At 36.3% G+C, this 27,046-nt stretch overlaps 1 protein-coding gene across 1 annotated transcript in view; it reads left to right on the forward strand.

The window, feature by feature from the left end:
• MALRD1 (MAM and LDL receptor class A domain containing 1) overlaps positions 1–27,046 on the forward strand; it is a 286,614-nt gene that overhangs the window by 72,752 nt on the left and 186,816 nt on the right. Inside the window, exons 19-21 of the mRNA XM_087760128.1 lie at positions 12,703–12,790; positions 15,572–15,748; positions 18,517–18,694. Of these exons, the coding sequence (XP_087616254.1) occupies positions 12,703–12,790; positions 15,572–15,748; positions 18,517–18,694 (443 nt within the window). The remainder of the gene's footprint in view (positions 1–12,702; positions 12,791–15,571; positions 15,749–18,516; positions 18,695–27,046) is intronic.

The raw sequence follows: 27,046 nt of genomic DNA on the forward strand, positions 1-27,046 counted from the left end.
TTAGCTTAGAAAGTAATGGAATATTGATTGAAAATTAGAATGATACATTTGCTATGGTATAGAATAGTACTGTGTTCTACAAACACAAATACAAGCCAACCTTCTTTCTCCAGCTACTATTTTCAGTACCTGTTGTGCTATTTTTATGTTCTTCTCAGTGTAGAATCCAAACTGTATTTTAAGGGCCTAATTCTGAAACACGTATGCCCGAGTATATTGATAATGGTGCAAATTAGATTTCTCAAGCTCCTGAGCAGCATTTTAAACTAGATAGAATGGTTTGGAACATGACCAAACATGGGAAGACAGATAGTTGAAGCACAGTGGAACCTTTTCCCCCCTTTTTTTTTGTACATTACTATTTGTACATTTAACGCTCTAACATGCCGTTTTTGGGTATAGTGGTTGCACCATTCATGATTTAAAACAAGGCAATTTTCTATATTCAAAGTTTTGTTAGTTTGGGGAAAAAATAGTTTCTGTCCTGAAACAGACCTCTGTTGTGTTAAAGCAAAATGTGTCTTGTATCGTTGCATTCTTCTGATCTTCTGAATACCCCTGTCTCTTATTTAGGCTGAGCTATCAAAGCATAAGCACTGACCAGTCCTATTTCAGATGTTCTGACATAAAGGACTTTGATGTTGGCGTTTTACCGTGGGTTGTAAATGTATCAAAAGGAATTAACTTAGTTGTCTTGTAAAATCCTTTTGTCTCATTTGGTGTTACATAGTATGATGTGAGTTGTCACTTGCATTATCTGCAAGGAAGAAACATTCAATATGACTGTAGTTACAGATTTTTTTTTTTTCTTTGTTGTAAATCCTAAAACCCCTAGGGATTCCCACATGTCATCTTCCTTGTAAATTCCTCAGGTCATAGGATCTGATGTTGTAGCCACCTGGTGCTGAATTGGGAGACATTCCCTGTTGCAATTACTAAGCATCATTTCTAGAGCAGATAGCAGGAAACATCTTTGAGAATCACTAGGGTCCCCTTACCCTTGCAGACATGAAGCAATGAAAGCCAGCCTTCAGGAAGGCTTTGTTTTACTTTGCTATAGCAGGATATTCACAAAGTGAAGGATTACAAGCGTCATCAGTCCTGACTTAGACAGACAGCCACCTTGGAAGTTTTACCCGTAGCAGCTGTTAGTTGTCTGTTGAAGAAGCCGCCTTGGGTCACTGCCTAAGAAATCTTTAATAGAATTAATATATTTCACAACACTTTGGATGAAAGAGAAAATTAGTTCTGAAATTATTTTCTAAGTTACTCACAGCCCTAATAATGTATCGTTTGTGATCTGTGACAGTATCATCAAATATAATATCAGTTGTATGGCGGGTCGAATGGGAAGGGTAAAGTGTTAGTTTTGATTAGTTCCAATACATAAATCCTCAAGTGTACTTCTTGAATGGTGATAAATCAAGAACCAACTTCATTTTTTAGCAGCAGAATTTGTCTAAAGACAGATAAGAATCTAAAGGAAGTTTTCTTCATTTCTGAGACACTAGATTAAGGTGATTGTTTTGTCTTTTAATACATTCATTTAAATCTTAATTTTTCACCTTTTCATTTCTGTTATGGAGATATAGGACATATTATACCTTTTCTTACACAGATTTTCAAATTCAAAGGCAAATTATCTCCGAACACATTTTATTTTTGGTTACTCTTATCTTTTAGCCATAGAATTACTTATGGAGACACCTAGTTACAGTTGAGTTTTTAACCTTGATTGTAGGGTTGTGTTAGGTTTTCCTTAATTATACTCAGCTACTTCTTGTATTATGGTTTTGGTATGCCCTTGACATAAGATAAGTTTGGCGTCAAGTACACGTGTAGTAAACATACATTATTTGCATCCGGGCTTTTACCATTCTTGTAAAAAGAGAGACAGGAAGGGCTAAAAAATGTATTTAAGGTACGACCAGGTAGCTGGTCACAATCACATAGGCAGTATCTACTTTCTCATCCCCTACTCCCTCCCTTTTCATTCCTCAGTGAGATGAGATAGCAATTCTTCTTTGGGGATTCTGATGATCTGCTCTGTAGTAAGTGAAACAGGATCACAAAGCTCATTCTTCAGGTATTTCTGCAATTCTAGCTGTTTCTTGCAATTATTTTTCTGAGAAGAAAGCAGATTGATCAACACCCCTACTCCCCAGCCATTTCTGTAATGAAAAACTCGGGGTCCTAGTGGAAAATGGACTTCTTGGCATAATTCTACTTTACAAACTATTTTTAAAGTAATTTTTAGTTCTGTTTAAAACAAAAAGCCTGTGCTATGGCAAATTGTGAGGTTCTTGCATGCATCTTCGCTGGAAGAATGCGCATAACTTTTTATTGTCCCAAGGAGAAGCACTATTGCCTAGTGTGAAAAGCAGTGTGAGGAGACCATGTTTCAGCCTGTTACAGTTGCATATCAGTACATGCAGCTAGGACTTATCCTGACTACTCACGGTGTTGTTAGAAGGAAACTGGTTCTGAACAGTTTGTGTTCTTTCTTCTATATGTCCCAAGAAAACAAAACAAGGTAGTTGCGTATTTGCCCTTACGTTAGGAACATTAACCTGGGGAAAAAAAAAAAAAAAAGTAAGAAAGTTACTTGGATAAAGAGTGTTCCCCTTGGAAAGACAGATGGTTGAGATGTAACAGAGAAACATCAAATCAACAGGGTCATAGAGAAGTTGCATAGAGAATGATCATTAGTGATTTCTCTGGATACAGAGAATGAGAGGTACTCTGTCAAATTATTAGGCAACACAGTCAAAACAAAAGAAAATACTATTTTAGGATGGTCTGTTGTACAATTAATTGCCAAGGGATGTTTTAGGTACAAGGGAGTATGAATAGGATCAATAAGTAACTTGACAAATTATTGAAAGAAAAGTCTCTTAAAGGCTACTAGTACAGCAATGAGGCTATAACCTCTCACCTGTGATACACTGCCAAGGGTTTGGGAGCTACTACTGCATGCTTGGTTTATTCTCATTTTGAATGTTGCAGCAATCCACTGGGAGACACACACTGCAGTTAGCTGGACAGCTGACCTAACCTCTGGTACATCTGTCCTCAGGCTGTGAGGCATTGTGTTGCAGACAGCTTTCAGTGCATCAAGAGGCTCACGCTTTTTGATATTCTAACTATGATTCCAGATTTTCTGCAATTGCTTTTGCCCTTATTGAACCAGGTTTATTGTTGTAAAGTGTTGTTAGCCTTCTGCCTTGATTTGATTGTCCGCTTGCTTCCTTGTTCAGGGCCTCATTTTCAGTGTGTGCTGACATACCAGTAGGAGTTTGTTAGTGTTTAGTTGGTCAGATATATATCTTTCATTAAAACCTGGTGTCGAAAGCAGCTCTGAATTTATCAAGGACTTCTCTAAGATGTATATTACACCTCTAATACCTACCTGTGATCATTTTTCCATTATTGCTTTTGATTCATTCCATGGCAGTGATTTTCACACAAGGATTTAGCCATCATGGATTTCCACTCTAGCAACATCTTCAATTTCAGCTTTCAAGTTGTCATTCCTCACCTTTCTTCTCCTACTCTTCTCCTTTGCACTTTCCCCGACAGTCTGCTGAGATCAGTATTCAGGGATTTTTTTTTTTTTTTCCCTATAAAGGTTACCACATGCTTCTGTTGCATCTTGCTCCTCCAATTCTGCTCCAAATACATAGATATCCAGCCATACTTGCTGCAGCTTGGTATTTCTCTTTCTGGGCACTATTTTTCATCTCTGATCTGTGTGTTGGCTTCTTTCATACCTGATACCTGTTTGCATGTTGCATGCTACTTTTTGGTTTTCAGATTTACATTGAGCATTTCATTTCTAATTTGTTTATAGTCATCATTTTCAGTTTTATTTTCACAGTGGTAATGTAAAGCCTGTGGCTGCTGGCTGCCCTATACAGTTATGTATAGGTATGTAGTTGCCTCTGGAGCATTTGTTTATTAATTGGCTACTAGATTAATTTTGGCAGGGAAGTGCTTCCCAAATTTTTTAATTCTTCAGTGATCATAGAATCACAGAATGGTTTGGATTGGAAGAGACCTTTAAAGATCATCCAGTCCACCCCCCCTGCCGCGGGCAGGGACGTCTTTCACTAGGACAGGTTTAAAGCCCTATCCAGCCTGACCTTGAACACTTCCAATAATGGGGTATCCACAACTTCTCTGAGCAACCTGTTGCAATGTCTTACCACCCTCATCATAGAAAGTTTCTTCCTTATGTCCAGTCTAAATCTATCCTCTTTCAATTTAAACCTCCAGGCTAAACAACCATAACTCTCTCGGTGTTTCTTCATAGGAGAGGTGTTCCAGCACTTGGATCATTTTTGTGACCCTCCTCTGGACCTGCTCTAGTAGGTCCATGTATTTCTTATGCTGGGGACTCCACAGCCAGATGCAGTACTCCAGGTGGGGTCACATGAGAGCAGAGTAGAGGAGGAGAATCAACTCCCTCAACCTGCTGACCATGCAGCCCAGGGTATAACCTACATATATGTGTAGGCTAGCTAAAAAAACCCACCAAAACCAAAAGAGTAGTTGTGTTACTGATATTTAACTCTCAGGTCTTGTCAGAATGTATCCTGGAAGGGTGTGATGTGCAGAGAGGCTTACAGGGTATTTGGGAGCTGTGCCAGAGGATGCTGATGTCAGGCCAAATCATGTGAATTACTTCATGTCTGTACTGTTGAGGTATCAATGCCTTTTGGTATGATAGCTTTAATACCTGCACTTGTATGACCTAGGCTTCTCCACCATGTCCTGACCTCATGACCAGGATCAAGGCCTGCCTTGAAAGACTATAGTGGGCCAGGAACAAAAGGTGGCACATCATGTCCATCTCATGTGCATAGTTCATGCAGATCTTGCGTAGACTCTAGTTTGGACAATTCATGCTCAGCTTTTTTCACCAGTCCACAACCTAGGTGAGAAAAAATATACACATAGAATGGACAATGAGGGAACTGGGACACTTGTGGGAACGTGTGAAAAACAATCATAAGACTTTGTGGTTTCTGGTGAACTTTGTGTTGATAGTGAAGTCTATTCAGTGAAATACAGACAACTTACGTCTTGAAAATGTGTGTGGTGCAATACAACATGTTTGAAAGCAAAAAGTAGTGTGTTTTTTTTAAAAAGTCATTTCTGAACATCACTATTGACATTTTTGACAAGTGGATTTCAGAGCACAGAAAACAAGGAAATCACATGAAAAGCCAGGGAAATATATTGTCCATTGAACAAACCTTCAGGGATAATTGCATGGTTTTAGTTCAGTTCTTTGGAAAAGAAATTGCCCTTTTGTTCAGTGCTAGTACAATACTTAATATTATGAAACTATAGCCCACTCTGTGGCAATTGAAATAATTTATTCTTTGCAGTGGAAGACTTGTCATGATGTCACAAAGTCACAACGTAGGCACAAAAAGGACCAAGAATAAGAATTTCTAAGCTATCTTAACAATGCCTTTTTCAGTCAAAGTTGTATTCTTAATTTCACATCTGTCATTTCCTTGCAATTTTTTTGGGAGGAGGGGGAGCAACAAAGGGGGTTGGGATGGGTGTGTTTTACCTTTGTTCCCTATTTACATGCAGGAAATGCAAAGGAAATCACATAAGGTAAAAATAACCTTTCCAAATGCCAATGAACTGTCAAGCACTGCTCACATTTTAAATATGTAAAACCTGAAGGAATGAGAAGTTTTCACTACATTTCACAACCCACAACCCACTGAGAGACTCTGCAAGTTGGTTGAATTTGAGAGGAATTGTGTAAAGCAGGAATTTTGCTTTCCTGAAAATTAAGAGTGGTGTCTTAAATTTGCTGTTGATATTGCTGTATTACTTATCAGGAATTGCTGAACAGGAAAATGAGACTTGGACAACTTTGCAAAGAGAAGGAAAATTTTAGTGACTTTTTTCTCATTCCTTTACTGCATATAGAATCCATTTTTTGAAAGGTAACAAGAAGATCACAAGAAAGCAGTATTTCACTGAAGCTTTAATTCAGTCTCCTTCCATAGTTCTATGCTTTACATCAAACACAGGGGTTTTTTATATTATTTTTTATAATCTTTCTATGTTTATTGAGTAGGCTTATAGCAGAATTAAGAAACAATGTAGAAATTCTACTCCCACTGAAGTATATAGCAAAACTCTCATTATTTTTAATGAAGACAGGATTTCATGGCAAGTCATATGTTCTGCTGATATCCCTATGTTATTATTTTCTTACTTTGGGAGGCTAAAACCATATGCACGGATGTAGGAGCAGCAGTTCTGTACAACTCACTATCTCAGTGAGGCAAAATCCAGGTCCACACCTTTAGGCAAACAATGTAATAGTGATTCCCTTGCTCACTAGCATTTGCTGCTACACAGGTAATTGACTCTGTTGTTGGCACAAATGTTTTCATAAGCATTGAAAAGAAAATGATGCATGTCTTCTCTCAGGATACTCCTTAGCCAGCATGGGAGAATTGCCTTAGCAGTAAGCATTGCATAGATCAGATACAAGTCTGTCCATGAAGGCCCTGTTCAGGCTTCTCTGGATAGAGATGTGGAGATGTGTTTCTGCAGCCCTTGACATCTTGACATGCTCCAGGGTACAAAAGGGAGGGACAAAAGTACTCAGGTCATAACAAGCCATCCTGGTCAATGTGGGACATATCTTTTAAGACCATAAATCCCAGGAATTTGATGTAGTAACTCAGCTAGAATCCTGTAATTTTATTATTTATTTACTTATTTATTTATTTTTAAAATCTGGGAAAACAGTGGTTGGGAGAAAGAAAGAATCTATGCAGTGTATAAGTGAATATGTGTGTAAGCTCCTGAACCTGCATACACCTGTCATGGAAGATCACCCTAGCAGAAAAAACACACTTACTGTAAAGGAGTGGTGATGAGATTCCATCTGAAAGTAGTTCAGGGTACCATAATATGATTACAGTCAGTAAAGGCTGATCATGAAAGAACACCATCAGCCTTGCCATTGCTTTGTTATTCCCATGCGACGACTCACCCACTTTCACTTGTATATATCCTTGTTAAAACAACCTATCAGTTAGATCCAGCCTTTGGATCCTTAAACTGTCTGTATAATTAACCACAAGGCTATCAGAAATGACTGATGCTCTAAAAAAAACTTCTAAATTTATACAGGAACACTAAAGGGACTTGTACCTTAGATGTGGGAGAAAATTTACAATATCTTTTGGGGGGTTTATTGGACTAGATTCGGCCTTGGCCAGTTAACTATGGATGTTTTAATATTGTCTGTGAGTATATCCTTATCTGTCAAATATTTTCATTACTTAGTGATTTTTAAGTAACTAAAAAAAATATCATCATCCATCCTCTTTAGGGAAAGAAAACATTTACATTTCTAATATTACAAAAAGTAGAATTGCTAAAGGACATATATGCATTTTTGGGCCCCTGTAGCCAACTGAATAGAAATTAAATTAATTTTGAGACTGAAAAATATCTTCAGATTTAAAGGGTGTTTTGTCCATTTTTCTATGGTTTTTTGTGGTCTTGGGTGTGTTTGGTTTTTTTTAACATTTCATATTTACAATCTGGGTTGCTTTTGAAAATAATCTCATTCTACTATAAACTTGTGAATTAGAGGAGGCTTCTGTAAATCTTTGTAGATGAACTTCAAACTAACCATGAACTTAAATTGGATTAAATATGGCTTTATCATTATAATTACTAGATAGATGTTTCCCAAGTTGGCCGGCTAATTATGTTGTTTTATAAAGCTAGAATCTCAGAAATTTTTAGGCACTGACTATATACTACTTCTGCAATAATTCTTCCAACGTTAATGTTACAGAGTGAAAACAGGATCTTTTCTCTTGAGTGAAGTTCTGTGGCCTTAATACAGCAAAGTACTGACTCCCAGAATGCGTAAACAGTTATTAATATTATGCTTGTCAGCAGTCCCACCGACATCAATGAAGAGTCTGAAACAGGATAGCAATGTGACTCTTCCCTGCACTTTAGAGAAATGCTTGGAAAAACATCATAAATCAGCATGAGGGTTCACAAACTTATAGTGAAGTGTGATCAAGTGCTTTACCGAACCAGAACTAGTGTTTTTCAGTATCTTGTAAAACCAAGCACTGTAAAACATCAAATATTTCACACAATTTTTTTCATATTTGATGTGTATATCCTTACAATCATTGGTAACAATTCATTTGGACACGTGTAAAAGCACTTTATTTTAACTTTTGAATCATTGAGTCATTAACTTCTAACGCATTTTTGATGGACACGAAAGGAAGGGGCAGATGGGCTTTGAAGATGGGCAGTGGAATCTTGAGCTGTTCTATATGTATCATTAAAATGTTGTGGTGATCTAATGTTGATAATCTTTCTAGCAGCTGATGGGCTGTCTCCACTTGTGCTTGCTTTTGGGGGTGGAAGGGCTCCACACTATGCATAGTAGCCCTGGTTGCCTAGTCATTGCCCCCATGAGGAGGAAAGCTGGAACATGCTGTGGCACCCCTTCTGCCAGTGCACCCAGTTTTTTTTTCACCAAGAGAAACCACAGTGTAGAAGCTACAGAGGAAAAGTTCAGTGCCGTGTAGTCAGGATGCAACTACTGGATGCCTAGACGAGAGATTTGGGAAATGGTTGCAGGTCCCACAGTGCCTACTCCTTTCATGGCAACTGAGGAAGCAGAGAAAAAAAATCAGGGAGGAGTAAATTACCATGTTTGGACTCACTTATCAAAGAAGCCACTAAGTCTTATTTGACATGAACTAATAACTCAAGAAGTCAAAATTAAATCTAAATTTCTCAGATGTTTTTAAATCACAATTTTTCTGAAAAAAAGTTGTGTTTGCTTGGTAAATAGTTTTGCTTTTTTAGGTACTTCTTGAGGTATCATTATAAGAATATGTTCATGTGTTCTTGAAAAAAAATCATCTTACAATGAAGACTTACCATGACATGATTGTTGCATGAAGTTATCTTGATAAAAAGGAGTTTTGAATCAAGAAATTGTGATACAGATTTCACGCTATTCATGGTTCTATGGCTTGCCCTTAATCTGTAATTACAAAGGTTCCATCATCTGATAGAAATTGGTTACTTTTCTTGATGAAAAGTTATGAGACATTTTCCTTTATTTCTACATAACATTAAAACATAAGAGTAGTTTACTTCAGAGATATGCAGTGAAATGTATATGACTTTCAATCCTGCATTTGCTTTCAGTAAGTTATGACAACAATTTTTGATGACAAAGTGTTTTGTCAGTTACTATTATCCACTTGCGTGGTTGTTCTTTCCTCCTCAAACCAAATCATATGGTTTCTTGCCAGAAATAATCGTAGCAAACATAGTCAAAATTAGCATGCTCTAACTACTACTAAAATCACTAAGTAACATGGTTGACACTTCTTGTGACAAACCTGAGATATTGTTTGGCTATATTACTAGGTAAATACATTAGAACTAATATTTCCTAGACATTCAGAAATCTTCAGAATTTTGAATACCTCACAGTTTTTGGAATTAATTCCATTCTAGTTTAGACTATGCTTGTATCAAAATTAAGATTTTATTTTGCTAATCTTCAGTGGGAATTGGCTACTGACAGAAATGAGCATTACTGTAAAAATGGAACATTTGTACAGAACAGTATTACCCATTGTAATTCCTCTATTAACGTTTGTCATAACGTTCCTTCACCCTTCAAAAACCTATTTTGTTCAAAATCTTAAGAGATCAATCCTTTTGTCTATATAGAGTGTAATTCTAATACATTTTGCTTTTCACAGTGTTTTTTCCCCCCTTTTTTATGTGGCATACCTTTTGCTACCGTTATAGATTTCATTAAGACTGGATCTCTAGAGTTCTGAAAACTGGAGAAATTGGGAACTATTTATCCTCATTCAAATAATAAATGAGATGTGAAATGAGCTTCATGGTAGATGAGTTCCCTGGAGGTTGTTTAATAATATCTTATGAAGTTTGCAGAATTTCAGCTGGCAAATTAATTAAAGTGGTCAATGCTTAAGCACAGCTGCAGAGAGACTAAGTTTTATACTGCAGCACTAACTCATAAATTGGTCCTTTTTTCAGTTTTAAGTCTATCAGAACATATACCTACACCTTGTTACATTTTCTGTGTAACTTACTAAGTTCATGCTATATGCCAAAGTGTCAGACTCCCCAAGTAAGTACATAAATAAACAAACAACAACAAAAAAATTTGCATGGGGAGATTTTAAGTAATACAATCATAATCATCATCATAACAATAAAGAGGTATTCTAAATTGAATGACCCCTGCAGAACTGTGTCCTGCCACTTCAATCTTTGGGTATTTGTATGCCATTAATAAAAGTATTCCTTCTTAAGGTGCAGGAGTGCAACCTTCTCCAGGGAAAGGTTGGTGGAAGCTGATACATAAGGATGGCCTCAGACCGTGTGAACATCGTGGCTGGGGAGATGGGCACAGGGAGCTATGGGGAGAGAAGCCCCTCAGCCTACTGGTTAACATCTGTCAGAGTACAGCACAATCCCACAGAAAAATAGTATAGTTTTGAGGTGGCTTGGGTTTGTCTTAGTGATAACGGTGTAAGTAGAGATAACAAACCCTCTGCCTCTTTGTCTGAATTTTAGCTCATTTATGAGTAATTAATTATGAGTAGTTAATCATTCATGCTTTGAAAATAAAATAAAAATTTTATTTAAACTGCTGTGCATTTGCCAGTCATAACTACAGTGAAAGGAATTTTGTCATTTTGGAATAATAAATTTTCTTGCATCGCATTTCCAAATAATAGATGCCTTGATTTGTCCTGTTTCTAAGCATTTTTATGCTACTGGTACTGATACCGTAGCATTGCCCCCATTTTAACCTAACCAGGAAACAAAAGACTGGGATAATATTGTAAAAATATTTGTGAATATTCTGAGGGAAAAATAAGAATCCCATACTGAGATGAGAGCAGTAAGAAACAATGCTGTCATTTACTGTTGTCATTCATATGAGATACATTGTATGCTAAAATAACCCATCTTCTGCATATCCATAGTAAGGGACATATATCCATCTTCTTTTAGCATACTCATTTATTTTGTCTGGTGGACATAATCTAAAAAATGAAATGTAACCATTTTTATTTACTCTGGTGATGTCAGCATCAGTAATAAATTTGCTATTCACATGAAACTTCAGAATAGCAAAAATAAATTTGTCAGTGTTAACATATTAAGACTGATATTATTCTTTTACTTTTACAGTGTTAGGGCCATTCCTTGCACCTTTTAGATATTTTTTTCCTCCTGTTACATGCTAATAAGTTTGAAGTGTGACTTATAAAAGCTCTGCATATGTACCAGGTGAACACTGATTCTTCGTGTGTAGATGAATTCTCTTATTTCCCTCAAGTTACTGAGAAGCTTCTTTAATATAGTGTGCTGATTTCTGAAACTGGAAATCCTTTACAGGACTTCATTTACTATAGGACAAAAGAAATACTGAAATGTAAAGTTCAAGCATATATTTTTGAAATTATATTTGATGTGAGGATGTTTACAAAATATCAGTTATATTTGATCAAAATAATTGAGACACCTGTCTACACAGAAGTGCCTTGCATCATTGAGCAGTGCTTTGTTACTTGTTGAAAATAAGCTTTCTTTGCAAATAAAACTGTAAATAAGTACAACAAAAATATTATAACTAACAGTACTGTGAAGCAGTATTGCAGTATTTTTGCTGCTATTTATACTTCATTCCTTTGTAGGAATTGTCTTTTGAACTGAGGAACAAACAGTGAAAAATGTATTTGAAATTTTATGCAGCATTCCCGAAGAAGCTGGAAGCTTGAGTGTGTGTGTGTTTAAGATGTGACTTAAGTATTTAAAAAAGATGGCAAAGGAATAACTTTAACATTTGAACTCCATTGGATCAACAAAAACATTTATTTATCTTTTTTTATAATGTATGGTTTGCGGTGGCTTTATTTTTTTTATGAATAGGGATTTATCAATTAGTTAGATTAAGAAAATTCTTACCAAATCTTTCTCTAATCACCTGCTTGGATTTTTACCATTCAGCAACAGTCAGAAGAAAAGAGGCTTATTCAGTCATCCAGAGAGTATTTCACAAATACTAACCTCTCCCATTCCTTGGCAGTAGACAATAATGAGAAAGTAAGCGTACACAGCATTGGCAACTCTAATGAGACAGTAGAATATTTTTCTTTAAAAGATTCCATAGCACATCTCTAACCTGCTTAACTGTTTTCATCACAGTGGGATTTGTATAAGGGTATATAATTTATTCACATGAATGTTATTATAATTAATTGTGATTAATGTTATTACAATAAGTACCAAAGGAGCTAATCATAATGTGCCACTTATGATAATGTCTTGCCATCATTTTATATCACAATGATGTTTCAGTGGATTTACATGATTGTGAAGCCAACCATTCTGTTATGGTTCACTGTGATTAATGTGACCACCAGTGAAAGCTGATAATAATTAGTCTTTTTTGTAAAGTGTCACTAAATAGAATATATCCCCTAGAACAAATTTAATCTCATTTTAAGTGTGAAACATGGTGACTCCTCTATCAATTGGTATGAAATATTGAATGAGAAGCGGAAATCTACTATACACTGAAAAATGTTTTTGTAATTCTTGTTTCCCTAGATCTTGGTGAAAGGTACCGTAGGAGATGGTTTCACTGGAGACATTGGACTTGATGACATGTCTTTTCTAGGCTGTACTCTTTACAACGGTAAGAACAGAGTTAAAGTGTACATCTCCTAGCTGTGAGCTGATTCTCTGCTGTCATTTGTAAATACTGTACTGGAAAAGCGAAAACCAGATCAAACTGTGACTCATGCTTGACAAGGAAATCCAGACTTGTTTCCCCGCTTCTCAAACCCTCATATCCAGGCATCAGCACAAAATAGTTTCTGCTGTGTGCATAAGGTCCAAAAGAGACCCTCAGTAAGAAGTGTGCAGCTTCCAAACTCTCTGACATCTTAATTTTTAGAAGGAAAAAGAAACTTAACTGTGTATAAACAAAGTGACTTTTCATGCAGCAAACTCAGTTTGATACAGCCTTCCTCTTCCCCCCAGTAACTCTTAATATTTTTACTGTGCCAATTGCTCTTATGTTACAGCATACAAAGAGTTCAGATGATAGAGCAGCCTGTCCTCAGAAGTCATTGCTACCTAGGGTAGTACAATGTCTACAGAATTGTAAAATATTATATACCAAAATACATGTACTTTAAGACACCAGATTCCAGACCTGTCACTTCATCACAGAAGGGATTTTAAGAGGACTAGTGTTAGCTGCAGCAGGCATTACAGTGTTATATGGTGTGACAGTTGATGTACAGTCATAATAGGGCTGTAGAACAGCAAACAATTTAGAACAGTGCCTGAATATTAGTATCCTAGCACTAACTCTAAAACACCCTAGTACAGATACATTTTATTCTGCTACTCCAAAAATTTCTTGTAGATATAATTAGGTCTACTAGGAATATCAAGTGTATGTGGCATGTTTCTTCTGAAGATAATTATCTCACATCTTACCAAGTTTATATAGTGTACAACATTTATTATAACACTTTGAAAATAAAGTTTTTTTGTAAATGCTCAGTTAATGTACAACGTCTTATATTCAAGGAAGAAAACCTCAAAAGAGCTAGTCAGAAAACCCCTACATGTTTTCAAATGAGGTATGAAAAAAAAGTTTTAAAAATAAATAAGAAGAAAGTTGGAAAGTACGGAGGGTCAGAGTTTCAAAGTTCATAAATAAGAAAAAAAAAAAGCAGCTCATTTTGTGTGGAAAGACAAAACAAAAATACTCAAGTATAACTATGGATGGAGCCGAGTAGCAAACAATTTTTGTGTTCTGTACATTTTTAAAATGTTTTTAGTATTGAGAGCAATTTTTGAGACACTCCAGGATCCTGCATCTATTTTACTTCCTCCACATCATAAAAAAATCCCAACAACCAAAAAAGAGTCAAAGAGACTGTGGAAATAATCTGCAAAATAGTCAATAGCTATGACATATTCCACCATATTTAACGCAAGTTGGATCAGGGAAAAAAACTCCTGCACCCTAGAATTAAGCGCTAGCTGCCCAGTTGCTCTTGTTCCATTTCAAATAACCAAATACTGACCAGGGAGAGATGGGTTTGATAGCTTGGTGGTAAAGTCCCTCGTAAGTAATATTAAAGATGTCGAAACTTAAGCATACTGCTTTGATGCATCATTTGAATGCCCTAACCAAAGGCTATTGAATGATGCTTGCTCTGGACAAAATGGTATTTCATAAATTACAGAAAATGAATTATTTCAAAAGAGACACAGGATTCTCCTTTCTTTTCAGGTGTCGTGAAGGTTATAGTACTTCAAAATTTCTTCTCCTGTTCCAGTGGATTAGGAGCAGAGACTTCAATGTGGCATTTATATTTAAAAATTTCTGACCAATAAGGTCCTTGCTATTATTACAAGTTGTAGATACATTTATTATATCATGCAATTATTCCCTCAAAATGTTCCTTCCCCTAAATCTTTTGTTTGAGTCTTAGGATATTATGGCAGTATCGTTCATTTGATTGGAGTATAATTCATTTTATGTCATAGATGTGCTTTCTGCCTTATGAAATAGAAATGCCTCCTGCTCGTGGGGAATTTATTGTCAGTCTTAGTGCTCCAGGCCTCAGGGAAAAAAAAAAATCCAGACACATCTTATATAAAAAGTCTTCACGTGTACTTTTTAATTAACTCAGGTGTACTGCTCAGGTGCATTGTGCACTACAGCTAATAATTTCATTAATGATTACATTTAAAGAATGAGTTATATAATGGAAATTCCTTTTATGGACAGTAATAGCAAGGGTTTTCAAGAAATGAGAGTAAGCCTGAAGAAAGGTGCATAATAAAGAATAGGAGGAGAGGTAAAGACAATTGATTTGAAAGAAGTGATAATGAGTTTGCATGAAGCATAAAGGAAGTGGTGGAACAAGATGATGACCTCAGAATAATTTTTCTAATGAGAAAAAAATATTTTTTTCAGTGATGAAATTACAAGGTAAGAAGGTTACATAGTAATTTCCACAGTCACTTGCAGTAATCGACCTTTTTTAAAAAAATCCATTATCATGGGAATAATCTGTTAGCCTTGGTTCACAGGGAAATTAAGTTTTTGTGACTGTTCTGTCAGTCTCTATGGCATTAATTTTTTAAAAATGACTCACTGACTTAATCCGAATTTGAAAGACAGGTAAGAGGTATAAATAAATTCCTGTAAGTGTCAAAGATTGTATGAATGGTGGTTGGCTAGAATGAGGAACCTAGTGCTTTCCACTGAGGAAATGTTCAATTCAGTTCCTGCTGGGCAGCATTTAAGTCATTCACCTCGGCCACCTAGGCATGTTTCCAGTAAAGCTACACCCTTGACAGAGGGTGGAAGTGGCAAGGGGAGAAATCATTACAAAACTAGAATGCCTTGGTCCCATCGCTCAACATTTTGTCGGTTTGTTTTTCAAAGGGAACTTGCCAACAATCTCTACAACTACTGCAGGAACTTCAGTTCCTGCCACGCTCCCCATGAACAACTGCACAGAGAAGGAGTTTGTCTGTAGAGCCTCTGGTCATTGCATCCAGATGATCCAGAAGTGTGATTTTAGACCTGACTGTTCTGATAAGTCTGATGAATCAGCTTGTGGTGAGTGTACTAAATCTTGTACTTTGCTACCTTATTAGTTTGCAGCTGTTAAACACGTTGCTTTAACTACTCCGTATTTACCTTTGCAATTTGGTATCAGAACCTAGATGCTATTTTTAATGTGATTTTCCCCAGAAAAATAATAGCATTTTGCTCCTAATGTGAGAATCTGAGATGTTATGCGCGTTCTGCCTTCAATGGGCTGATTCAGACTTTACATTCCAATTCAACATACTACTGAAATGGGGGGGGAGGGGGGAGGCAGGGGGAGGAACCCTTGGTTCCCTAATGATTGGTAGCTATATACAACAATTTTTTTTTAGTGAACATAGTTTCTCAAATTAAATGACCTATGACATATTTAAATTTTTCAAATGTTTACTAGTCCAGACTGGACAAGAGAATAACTTTTGTCTCATGTTTATGGTGCACATCTGGGAGACTTGGATCCACTTCTTACCTACTTCGGTGAATATGGGATTTGGGATTTTTTTTATACAAAGTATTTTCAGCAGCAGCAATGATTGTGAAATTCAGCCTACTCCACACAGATGTAAGTTCTAGCCTGTAAGTTCCTAAAGCTCTGATAGTCAGATGGGAAGACTGGGACTGGAACAATGGACAGGGTCACCACATGTTGTCCATAGAGGTCTAAGACATTTGTTGATTGCTTCTGAGTTGCAGCAGTTCACACTGCATTTTAGAAGAATTTGTCAAGGATTTGTTTTGCCTTAAAGCACAGTACTTGAAAATACTGCTGTACTGAAGCTGATTAATGAGGGGGACAGACATTGAGAGACAATGACCTCATCAGCCTTTGATCTTCTCGCTGAAGATCAAAACTCTGCATTCATTACACATTGTGTAGGGAACTCAATCACCTCTCTTAGGGCTGAGGGCTCAGTGAGGAAAAGTAACATTAGACTCCCTCTGTCTATTTCTTATGTGGGAATAACTCTGGAAGAGATTAATGTGATATATAAATATCACTGTGTAATTTCCTATAGTGTGAAGAAACACAAACCATTGAAATTCTGCCCTGAAAAATAGATGCACAACCCTTTGAATAGAACTCTTTTTTTTCCCCTCTGAAATTTACATTCATCTATGAAACATCCTTTCCTTCTGAGACAGATAAATACTGTGGAGAATACACCTTCACATATTTGCTCTGTCTGAAGTCTCCCATCACTACAGCAATGATGGCAATTTCTCACTTGAATGACAATGCTGGAATAGGAGTTAAGTATGTCCTGATTGAGGGCAGAAATATGTTCTCAGGAAAATGTTGTCTTTCTCAGAGGCATTTGAAACATAATATGTATAAAACATGTTAAAAAGGGGGAATAAATACCACTGCTTAATACCATGCCACTGATTTCTTGATGTAGAAGTTACCTCAGCTACAGTAGCATTTGGGCTTTGTGAGTTAAAATAAATTTTTATTTCCCTGTACAATTCTCACAGCAATCACTTAGACTTGAGTATAATAATCTGTTTCAAAGTTCTGGAGAGTGACAAGACTCACCTAGGCAATGTTTCTGCAAAATATTCAGGAAGATGTACTGGAGAATAAATATTCATAGCAGAAATGGAAAACAAGTGGGTTTCTTTCCCCTAAATATTCTTACAGGGGGATGCATTGTGAGGGAGGGATGGTAGTGAGCTCACTTTTCTTGTTCAGTTGCTCAGGAATTAAAAACTGAGGCACAGGCAGCTGCATATTTAGTTAGTAAGATAACAGTTCAGTATTTGACACAAATATCAAATAGCTGCATTATTATGTGGCTTTCAGGTATTGTGGGGGCTGCTTGAAATATTGATTTGGCTTTTTAGAGTTTTGGTCATGGACTTTGTACACAATGCGCAATGAGTTGCTAATGTCATCAGTCTACCAGACTGAAGAAAGAACCACGCAGCAGATGGCAGATTCATAGCTGATGAATTTTACATGCATATCGGCGTGTACCACATGGTGGATTGTTAGAATGGCCTGAAAGCTGGTCAGAACAGATATGAAAGTAGATACTGAGGTGAAAAAGAATTGGCATATTCCCAAAATTAATCATAGAATCACAGAATGCTTTGGGATGGAAGGGACCTTTAAAGGTCATCTAGTCCATCCCCCCTGCAATTGGCTGGGACATCTACAACTATATCAGGTTTCTCAGAGCCCCATCCAGCCTGGCCTTGAATGTTTCCAAGGATGGGGCATCTACCACCTCTGTGGGCAACCCGTTCCAGTGTTTCACCACCCTCATCATGAAAAATTTCTTCCTTATATCCAGTCCTTCAGTTTAAAACCATTACCCCTTGTCCTATTGCTACTGGCCCTGCTAAAAAGTCTGTCCCCATCTTTCTTATAAACCCCCTTTAAGTACTGAAAGGCCTCAATAAGGTCACCTCGCAGCCTTCTCTTCTTCAGGCTGAACAACCCCAGCTCTTTCAGCCTTTCCTCATAAGAGAGGTGCTCCATCCCTCTGATCATTTTTGTGGTCCTTCTCTGGACCCTCTCCAACAGGTCCGTGTCCTTCTTGTACTGAGGACCCCCAGAGCTGGATGCAGTAATACCGGCCTAATAGAAAAGAACATAGAAAATATAATTGATATTTTATCTATAGAGGAAAAATTATGCATGTTAGTACTGTGTAAGTATTCATGGATACTATAAATTGAATCCTTTTTGTTGCTATGTTGTTTATCATAACATCAATTAATGATTTCCAATTTTTATATAAACATGAAGTGTTCACTATTCATCTCTAAAGTTTTTGAAGTCTGCAACTTTGAAGATAAAAACCAGTGTGGATGGTATCAACCAGACTTGGAACAGATGTCAGGAAATTATTCCATCCACACCAAAAACATATTCAAGTGGGAACTTGGAAGAGGGGCGAATCTCTACCCTGAGCAAGAAAAACACTGCCCATTAATTGATCATACTACGTGAGTACAATTTTTCAGGTACTTGAATCTTTCTTGGACTGTGTGAGTTTAGCACGTATGGATTGTCGGGGGGGAAACTGCTCAGTTCACAATATTGAAGCAGTTTACTGATTTATTAGTGGCATGTAATTAACTGACAATCAGTGAAGTAGATATGCAGGATCAATAGCATCAATACAACAGATGAACCGAAATACAGAATGTTAACAAACAGGTACAAATTTCTAAACACCCGTCTAGAAGTAATTCCCAAAAGTTTCAGTCAGTACCTCCCCATCCAGAGAAACATGTGTGTACTCCCTCTCCCAGAGGACATGTGGGGTACAAGCATGTTTCCCCTTACAGGAAAGCAAGTTTGGAGACATGGCTGCTCCAGCTTTATGTGTACACATGCCACTGCCTACAATCTGTTAATACATATGCCATGAGAAATCAGCCCTCCTTGTAGCACCCCAAACTGTCAGCTCACCAGCTGGATGCAGGCTATTTGCAGCATCCAGTGGGGACAATGCTCTGTCTGGTCTATGCAGGGGTTGTGGCAGCAGCAAGATGACCTCTAGCATGGCAAAAACAGGTTTTGGCCACTGTTTCCACTCCATAATCTCTCCCCACTATTACAAATTTTCATCCTACTTTTATACTTCTTTTCAAGCTGACTTCTCCTTTGTTTGAAAGCCGTCTTTGCAATTCACTGGCTACTGTTTAATTTAGTTGATGGTGGTCATCATCTTGATCAGTTTTGGGTGAATACCTTCTCAGATGGTCTTTACTCACACAGACAGTGTACGCTCACTTAGCTATTGCTATCCCCGAAGTTTTGCCCAAGGGTGGGCAGTACAAGTTACTCCAACAATGGGTCTTGTGAATTCTGCTGTCATTTAATAATGAACTAATGCAGTTCAAAACTACTGTAGTTAGAGTTAAATTCAGCTTAATTGATATTTTACCATTTTTCTGATAAATTATATCACTTCATAGTAAAATGAAAAATATTTCTGTTCTCTCAGTGAAGATTTTTAAATTCATTTTGGATTCTAGGTAGATTGTTTATGATAATTACTAATTCTTCCCAAAGACATTCCTTTGATTTGTCTCAAGGAGCAAAAATTAGCTTTTTTACATGGAGATTTAGCTTTATCTGACTTTTTTTAAAGTAAGAAATGTGATTAAAAAAATGCATTAATGCAATTTATATTCCAGTTAAAAGTAACAGTTAAGATTTCTTGAAACAAAATCCCTACAGGTGACTAGCAAATGCATTAAGTACAAACAACTTTCAATGTCATACAACTTTAACTCATCTAGTAAGGAAATTTCTGTACATTCTTCTAAACAGAAAAACACTTGCCTAGTTCTAGGGACTGGCATGTTTACTTTCTGTGACAATAATCCGCAGAATGCAAAAATGGACTTTAAGTTAAAACCACGCCAACAGACTCTTTGCTATATTGCTCCTAGTTTAAAATGAGATTATATTGAATTTACTCAGCCTGAGAGTATTTCTATCACTATAAAAGAATCAGCTTAATATATTAGTTTCACTGTGTACTTCATTAAAATCACTGTATATTAAAAAAAAAAAAAAAAGACACAAAAAATCCTCATTCAGCAATAGCAAAAAAAGAATTACAGTGCTAGCTAATTGTTTCAAGGTCTTTACATTATATATACCTAAAAGAAGTGTATTCCATAAAAAAGGGAAACTATTTATGATAAATTGGTTGCCAAATCTTTCACTCACTGCTATTTAATTGTGATATATTAGCCAATACCAACACTGTATGTGTACTTAGTAAATCTTCTAACAGCCTTTCCACTACAGATTTGCATTGGCACAGCGATACATGAAATTGTATTAGTTTTTTCAACATATTTTCAGGGTTTAATGCAACAGTATATTGAAAAGGACTGATGAAAAGAGATAGTAAATGATCCATAGAGATTGCAGTTTTCAGGCAACACTGAAATGTATTGCTGTTGTGATGTTTCACATGAGATGTAATTTGGTTGTACTGTTTCCCCATTCCCTTTGTTTATTGGCCTATAGAAGAGAACAGGAGCATGATGCTTCCAAATTACAGCAGGAGATGCAGAGCAGTAGTTTTGTTGAATTAAAACCCTGCAACGTTTTGTTTTATTTTCTCATCCGTTTTCCCCAAATTTCCGTGAAGGAAGATGATGAGAGAAGCTGTAATCCTGTAATCCTGTAATCCTGTGTGTTTTCTTATTAAAATAAAATATGCAGGATAATGTATAGAAATGTTTAGATTCATCCTGATGCAAGAGCAGGTGACAGTGCAGCTTACAATGAGTTCTTTCATCAGAAATACCTGTGAATAGTTGGAGATTCAAACTATCTGCTTCCCATACAATATGTATTTGGGCTAGCCACATGCAGGCTGATGAATTGTAAGGTGGAGGTGTGAGTCTTTGAAGCTGTAATTACATTAATTAGGTGAAAGCAATGACTTCGGAAATGGAGGACAGAACAGCTTGTATGTGTCTATATAAGCCCAAGGCTGGAGGAATAGAAGCCGTTATGGGAGTCTGGTATGGCAGCTTGACAGTGCTTGGCTTGAGCTGGAGAAAAGCTGGCACGTGTTTTGCAAAGAACTAGGTGACATTGGCATTGTGCACTGGAAAACCATTACAGGTATAAGCATGTAGAGCTCTTATGGCATGTTTCTACACTTAGCAAATTGGAATTGTCTATTGCAGTTAGGTTTCTAAATGCAATAATTATGGAAGTATCAATTTGTGTAGGCTTAAACAAGTATATAGAATAGACACCAGCAAACGGATAACTCCATAAATTTATTTCCATTTTAGAGAAACTGGTTAGTGATGTAACTAATTCCTTGGCATTATTAATGATATTTGGGTAAAACTGTTATTTGAAAACCTGTAGGCACCTAATTGATATGAAAATTCATACCCAAATCTGTCATCAAAACTAATGAATCAAAACAAAAAAGGATGTGGAACTAAAATTCTAAGCTCACATGATAATTATTGCTGTGTAAATAACTCCCTTGATAACCATATGTTTAACACATCTGTCTTGCTTTTGTGTCTGCTTTTCAGACAATCATCATCAGAACTTAGCACAGGAAAAATTAGGAAAAATTAAAGGCTTTAAGTAATATATTTAAGCCCAGTAGTTTTTTCAGCAGTCAAGAAAAGTTTTAAAGTTGAGAGTCTAAGAACTTCAAAACAGGTGAAAAAAAAAATAAATATAATCCCACAGGACACTACTCATGAAACATTGGAAAGGAGAAAGCTAAATTTAACCACTTGAAGGCACTTCTTTTTTTTCATACTGTATTTCACTTAGATGGTATAACCAAACCCCAGAAACATTTCTATTCTATTGCATGTACAAATCACCCTTATTCTGTGCCATTGAGCCTGACAGAGAAGAGATAATAAAAGGAGCATTGAAATCTACATTGAAATGCATTTTTGAGTACATGGTAAGCACTAGGTAGTCTGCAAAATAGTTAAGTCGAGTTAAGGAATAGCTTAGAATAGACCTGATCAATTACGACCCGGAAAGTGTTGTGCAAGGAATGTTAAGACAGCCTTATATGCATAAAGTTTTATTTGGAGCATCCATAGCTGGATACACTGACTCTAAAGTTAAGATTTTCTCTTTGTAAAAAAACAAAGGAGATAGATGGAAAACTGTCTGCAGTGGCCAGACAGGAAGAGAAGCAACAGGGTGTTTCACAGATGAGGATCCTCTCCAGTACAGCATGTTTCCCCCTATAACTCTTTTTCCATAGCAGCTATATAGTTTTCATCAGGACCGAACTCTCTCAGGATTTGTGAGGTGCAAGGACATGAAACAACCCATGAGAACAACAAAGGGAAAATCATTGCTGCAGCAGCCTCCTAGTGTCTAGGTGGAAGGGTGCAAAGTTGGAAGTCAAAGGCAAAGTGTAGAGTTGCAAATGGAAGGATGGGAGGAGCCAAGGCCACCTCTCCTCCAGTCACTGTGGTAGCTGCCCTGTGCTACCAAAAAGACAGCTGGAGCTCTCAGTCCTCCGACACTCTCAGCACAGGCAGCTACTTCCTTCCTACAGTTGTAGGAGATCTTTTTTGAAGTTGCCTTGTCTTCCCACTAGCTTCATGCTAGTACTTCATTCTTCATTCCAGCCACCTTCTTGATTCGTGGAGTGCTTTATATCCAAAAGCAAACATTTTAAAATCCTTTTCTGATATTGGGATAGCTTTGTCCATGTGATATTTAGATATAGCCCTTGAGACACTTATATGCTATATGCAGACATCTCATTCAAAGGCTAGAAGATGACTTCTTCACTTGAATTATCCTACACGTGTCTTAAAAGTGCATGTACTCTCATGTGGAGACAATATCTTTTCCTGAGTGACTTGTGATGCAGAAGTCACAGGAGGATGCTTATAGTTAGCCCAGCAGATATTTAAAACACATACTCTCTTATAAAAGTGACTCAGCCTAATATTTTCCTAAATACAGAAATTTAACCTTTCTGTCTACCCAGGAAGATCAAAGTAATGTATTGTTGTTTTTATATTTATTATTATATTTATATTACTACAAATAATTAAAGACTTGTTGAAAGTCTTGACTAGGTCATTAAAAAAAAAAGTCTATGACAATTTATTCTATAATCTTTTTTTTTTGCTTAATTAGGAATTTTTCAGAGAACAAGAATTCAGATAATCAAGGTTCAGAAAACAGGTTTTCCTCTACAGTCTTTTTTGAAGAAGTTGCAGTTTAGTGTATGCTTGTTCTCTAAGTGGTTCTGAAAGATGGACTAATTTGTGTTAGTGCTTCATTAAAGTATTAACAAATCCTAACAGGTAATCAAATACTTTACTCTGTGTGCTAATAAATATCCAGGGTGATGATAAGGCAAGAAATGAGACCATAGATATTAGACATTTGATGATAAGTAAAAATGTAGTTACTGAGGAGTTTTCTACAGTAACATACAATTTTATACTAAACTGTAATGCAGAAAATTGCTAATTAAAACTAATGCCCATTGTGATGAGAAATTTTGGTGGCTTTTTCACCTTGAGCTTGGTTATTTGAGAAGGAAACTCATTCTTCTTGTTTCCTTTTGCCTTCAACCTCACAGAATTTACAGAGATATGATAGAATGCTAATGAGATGTGGCAGGTTCAGATGAGCCATGGGAACATTATGAATTAATCTCAGCCCTGTGTCAGTCAGAAGCCATCAGACTAAAATCTCCAATGGAGAAAATCCAACTAACAGCCACTGACTGTTGTGTTATGATCAAAACATGGAATCTTTCATCTCTGATGCCATTTGCTTTGTGTGGTAGTTGGTGTGCTGCAATGCTTTTAAACGCCATTGGTAAATCTTGAGAGAGTTTGAACAGAGATCCTCTGAGAACAATGGTGCTGACAGAACAGAGAAAAAAAAAAGAAAAGGGGATTAGACTGGTTAAAAACATCTAATCTGTGCTCTACTGTTCAACTATAAAGGTTTATTTCTTTTCAGTTAAGTTTATTAGGCTTTAGTTTTTGATATCAGCTGTTCTGTTATTTTAGCCTTTTGCTATTTTAAGGTAGCCTCAAACCAATGATACAGTTTCTGCTCTTAAAGGACTCTGCACTTTCAGCAGTTCTAAAGACACATCTGTGTACTTTCAAAAGACATACCTACAGCTCAGAGGTCTAGAGATCTGCAAAATTTGCAGAATTGTGTTTCTATATGTGCAATTCTTGTGATTCTTGAGTTGAAAAGGTATAGACTTCATCAGTATAAAGACTTGATGGTATCTAGAGAAATAAGGTAACAATAAATAATAACCGATTTAATTTTTATATATTTATAGAAGTATGAATTCACATACTTTAACCCCCGCCCCAACTTTAAAAGCACTTTCTGAGAATATCTAATATTTCCTCTTGTTACCCTCAGTAAAAAAAGTGAAGGTTACATGTGGTTGCAGTACAGTCTGAGAAGAATCCCACTGTAACATTTTGCATAAGGTTTCTCCACCCTCCTCTTGTCCCTTTAGAACTAGGACCATAAATTCAACTTTGAATATCAGGTGACTCCACCAATGCTTATAAGAAATGAGCCACCTTCAGTAATGAAGTCTGGAGTCTTATCAGACTTCAGGTTAATATTATCTTTTGACTTTGTCATAATCCATTTGTTATTGTCTGCTTACATCGTTAGTGGCAAAGTTCAGATGAATGTGTGTGGAAAAATAGTCTGGAAGTGCACACAGCTGTCACAGTAATATAGATAATACACATTGGTATCACCTGAAGCAATATGTTGATTAAAAACTAAACACTAAAGACTGTACATTTAATATTTTTGTAAGAGAAATCTCTGTACTGTGTGTTTAATGAAACTAAAGCAAACGTAATAATTCTTTTTTAGGAAACAAAAAGTATGGGGTTGAAAAGTGCTGAAAAAGTGATTCTAAGTTTTGCACCATCTACCTGGGAAGCAAAAGCATTCATATTACTTGTGTGCCCAACTTAAATATGTAGTGGTAAAATACTAATTACTTTTAAGAACAAACTAATGGTCAGAATTTATTCACAGGATGATATCAAATAACTACTCCACTTCAAATAATTGTAATTTAATCAAAACTAATTTTGTACAAAAAAAGAGAATGTACTCAAAGTATTTTTTAGCTCTGTATAATAGGATGCCAGAGCATGGGATTAATCTCATAATGAAAACAGATTAAACTGTGAAGAATTTAATCATTGTGTGTGGGTAAAACTTTACCAGCACATTTTCTTTCTGGAATTAATATCTGTTATGTAAAACAGGGCATCAAAGTTGTACTCAAAGCTTTATGTGGTACGCTTGTATCATGGTCAAAGATAGCAAGTTTCTTTTGGAATTTTAACTCTTAGAGTCTGATAATAAATACAACACACTTTGATTTAGTGCAAAAATTCCTCACATTTGTGGTGACTTTCTTTGGAGCACCTTTCTAATCTCAGTGTCCAATTACAGGTCTCAGTATGCGGCTAGTGCTTTGGTGTGTTAAGCACCTTTGTTTCTGTTCAGTATGAATTAACCATTGAAGCTCAATCCTGTATTCGTGTGCCAAAGTTTAGATGTTCAAGATAGAACATTTTGTCTCTAGCACTGTGCAAAGAACTAGGTCTGTTGACATCCAGCAACTTACAGACAGTTTTCTGTAAACACAGCTAGAGGATGGCTTCTGCAATAGGAAATAGCTCTATTATTTCCTTTCAGAAAGCAGTCTTCCAAAAAATTTACATCTACTTTGTTATGGCATGACAATCATATTACTTTTTTGATTCTGAGTTTATTATGCATTAATGTTAAATGTTAATGGATTTGGGAGGTTACTATGTTTCAAATCATGGTAAAAGAACTTACTCTTTTCAGAATTACCACTGTTTGAAATTAAATTTCTCACATATTGCTGTAAGTGAAGATCTGCATTTCTGACTGCTGTTTGCTTTCAATTCCTTTTTAGTTTTTTGAAATGTTTACAGAAATGCTTAAATTTAATTGAAGAAAAGCCTTTTTTTTTTTTTCTCTTTCTAGTTGTTAAATACAGAGTTGAGTTACTGACTAAAACCTTTTGATTCTTAAGTGGTTATAAGTGTTCAGTGGAGAAAATCTTTCTCTGATACGTAGTAGAATTAATCAGGTTATTTGAGTTCTTATTGTCCTTTAAGATTACTGAAAGTTACACATTTAATGACATTTTAATTTTGCATATAGATTCTTTTTCTGCAATAATATCCTCACAGCTGCAATCCTTTATTCAGGAAAGAATCCTGTTGAAGCCAATGAATATGTTAAGTGTAAGTCACTGCAAGAGAGGGGCTGTAAAATATCTGTTCATATGTTATGGTCTATAATAGGCCATCCTATATTATCTACAGAAGGATAAGTAGTCAAACTATTTCTGGTGCAGCCACTGAATATCTAGCAAATACAGATACTAAGGAAACAAAGTAATTTTTTCTCATTCTCCTTCCTTCTCCTCATAAAACTTCACATACTTCCTACAGAAGTGTGCTCTGCCATATTTCTTTCAGATTCATGGTCATTATGCATCTTGAGTAAAACCTTGGCCACTGTCCACAGACTAGCCTCTGCTTCCTACATCACATGCTGCCTTCTGGCTGAAATAATGGGCATAATGGGCAGTTCATTGAGTAGCTGTTACCCAGAGTGTAAAGGAGGTGATAAATTTCTTCTTGAATGAGCGCTTGAATATTAAGGTCTCTTTCACTTCTGAAATTTTTTAGCATCTTTTTGTGATTTCTACAGGCAGACACAATGTTGTGAGAACTCTTAGGGTTTGCTTTTTTTTT

The sequence above is a fragment of the Nipponia nippon genome, unplaced genomic scaffold, assembly GCF_047370975.1.
Source record: "Nipponia nippon isolate SJK-2023a ecotype South Korea unplaced genomic scaffold, ASM4737097v1 scaffold_1, whole genome shotgun sequence".
Classification (NCBI taxonomy): Eukaryota; Metazoa; Chordata; class Aves; order Pelecaniformes; family Threskiornithidae; genus Nipponia; species Nipponia nippon.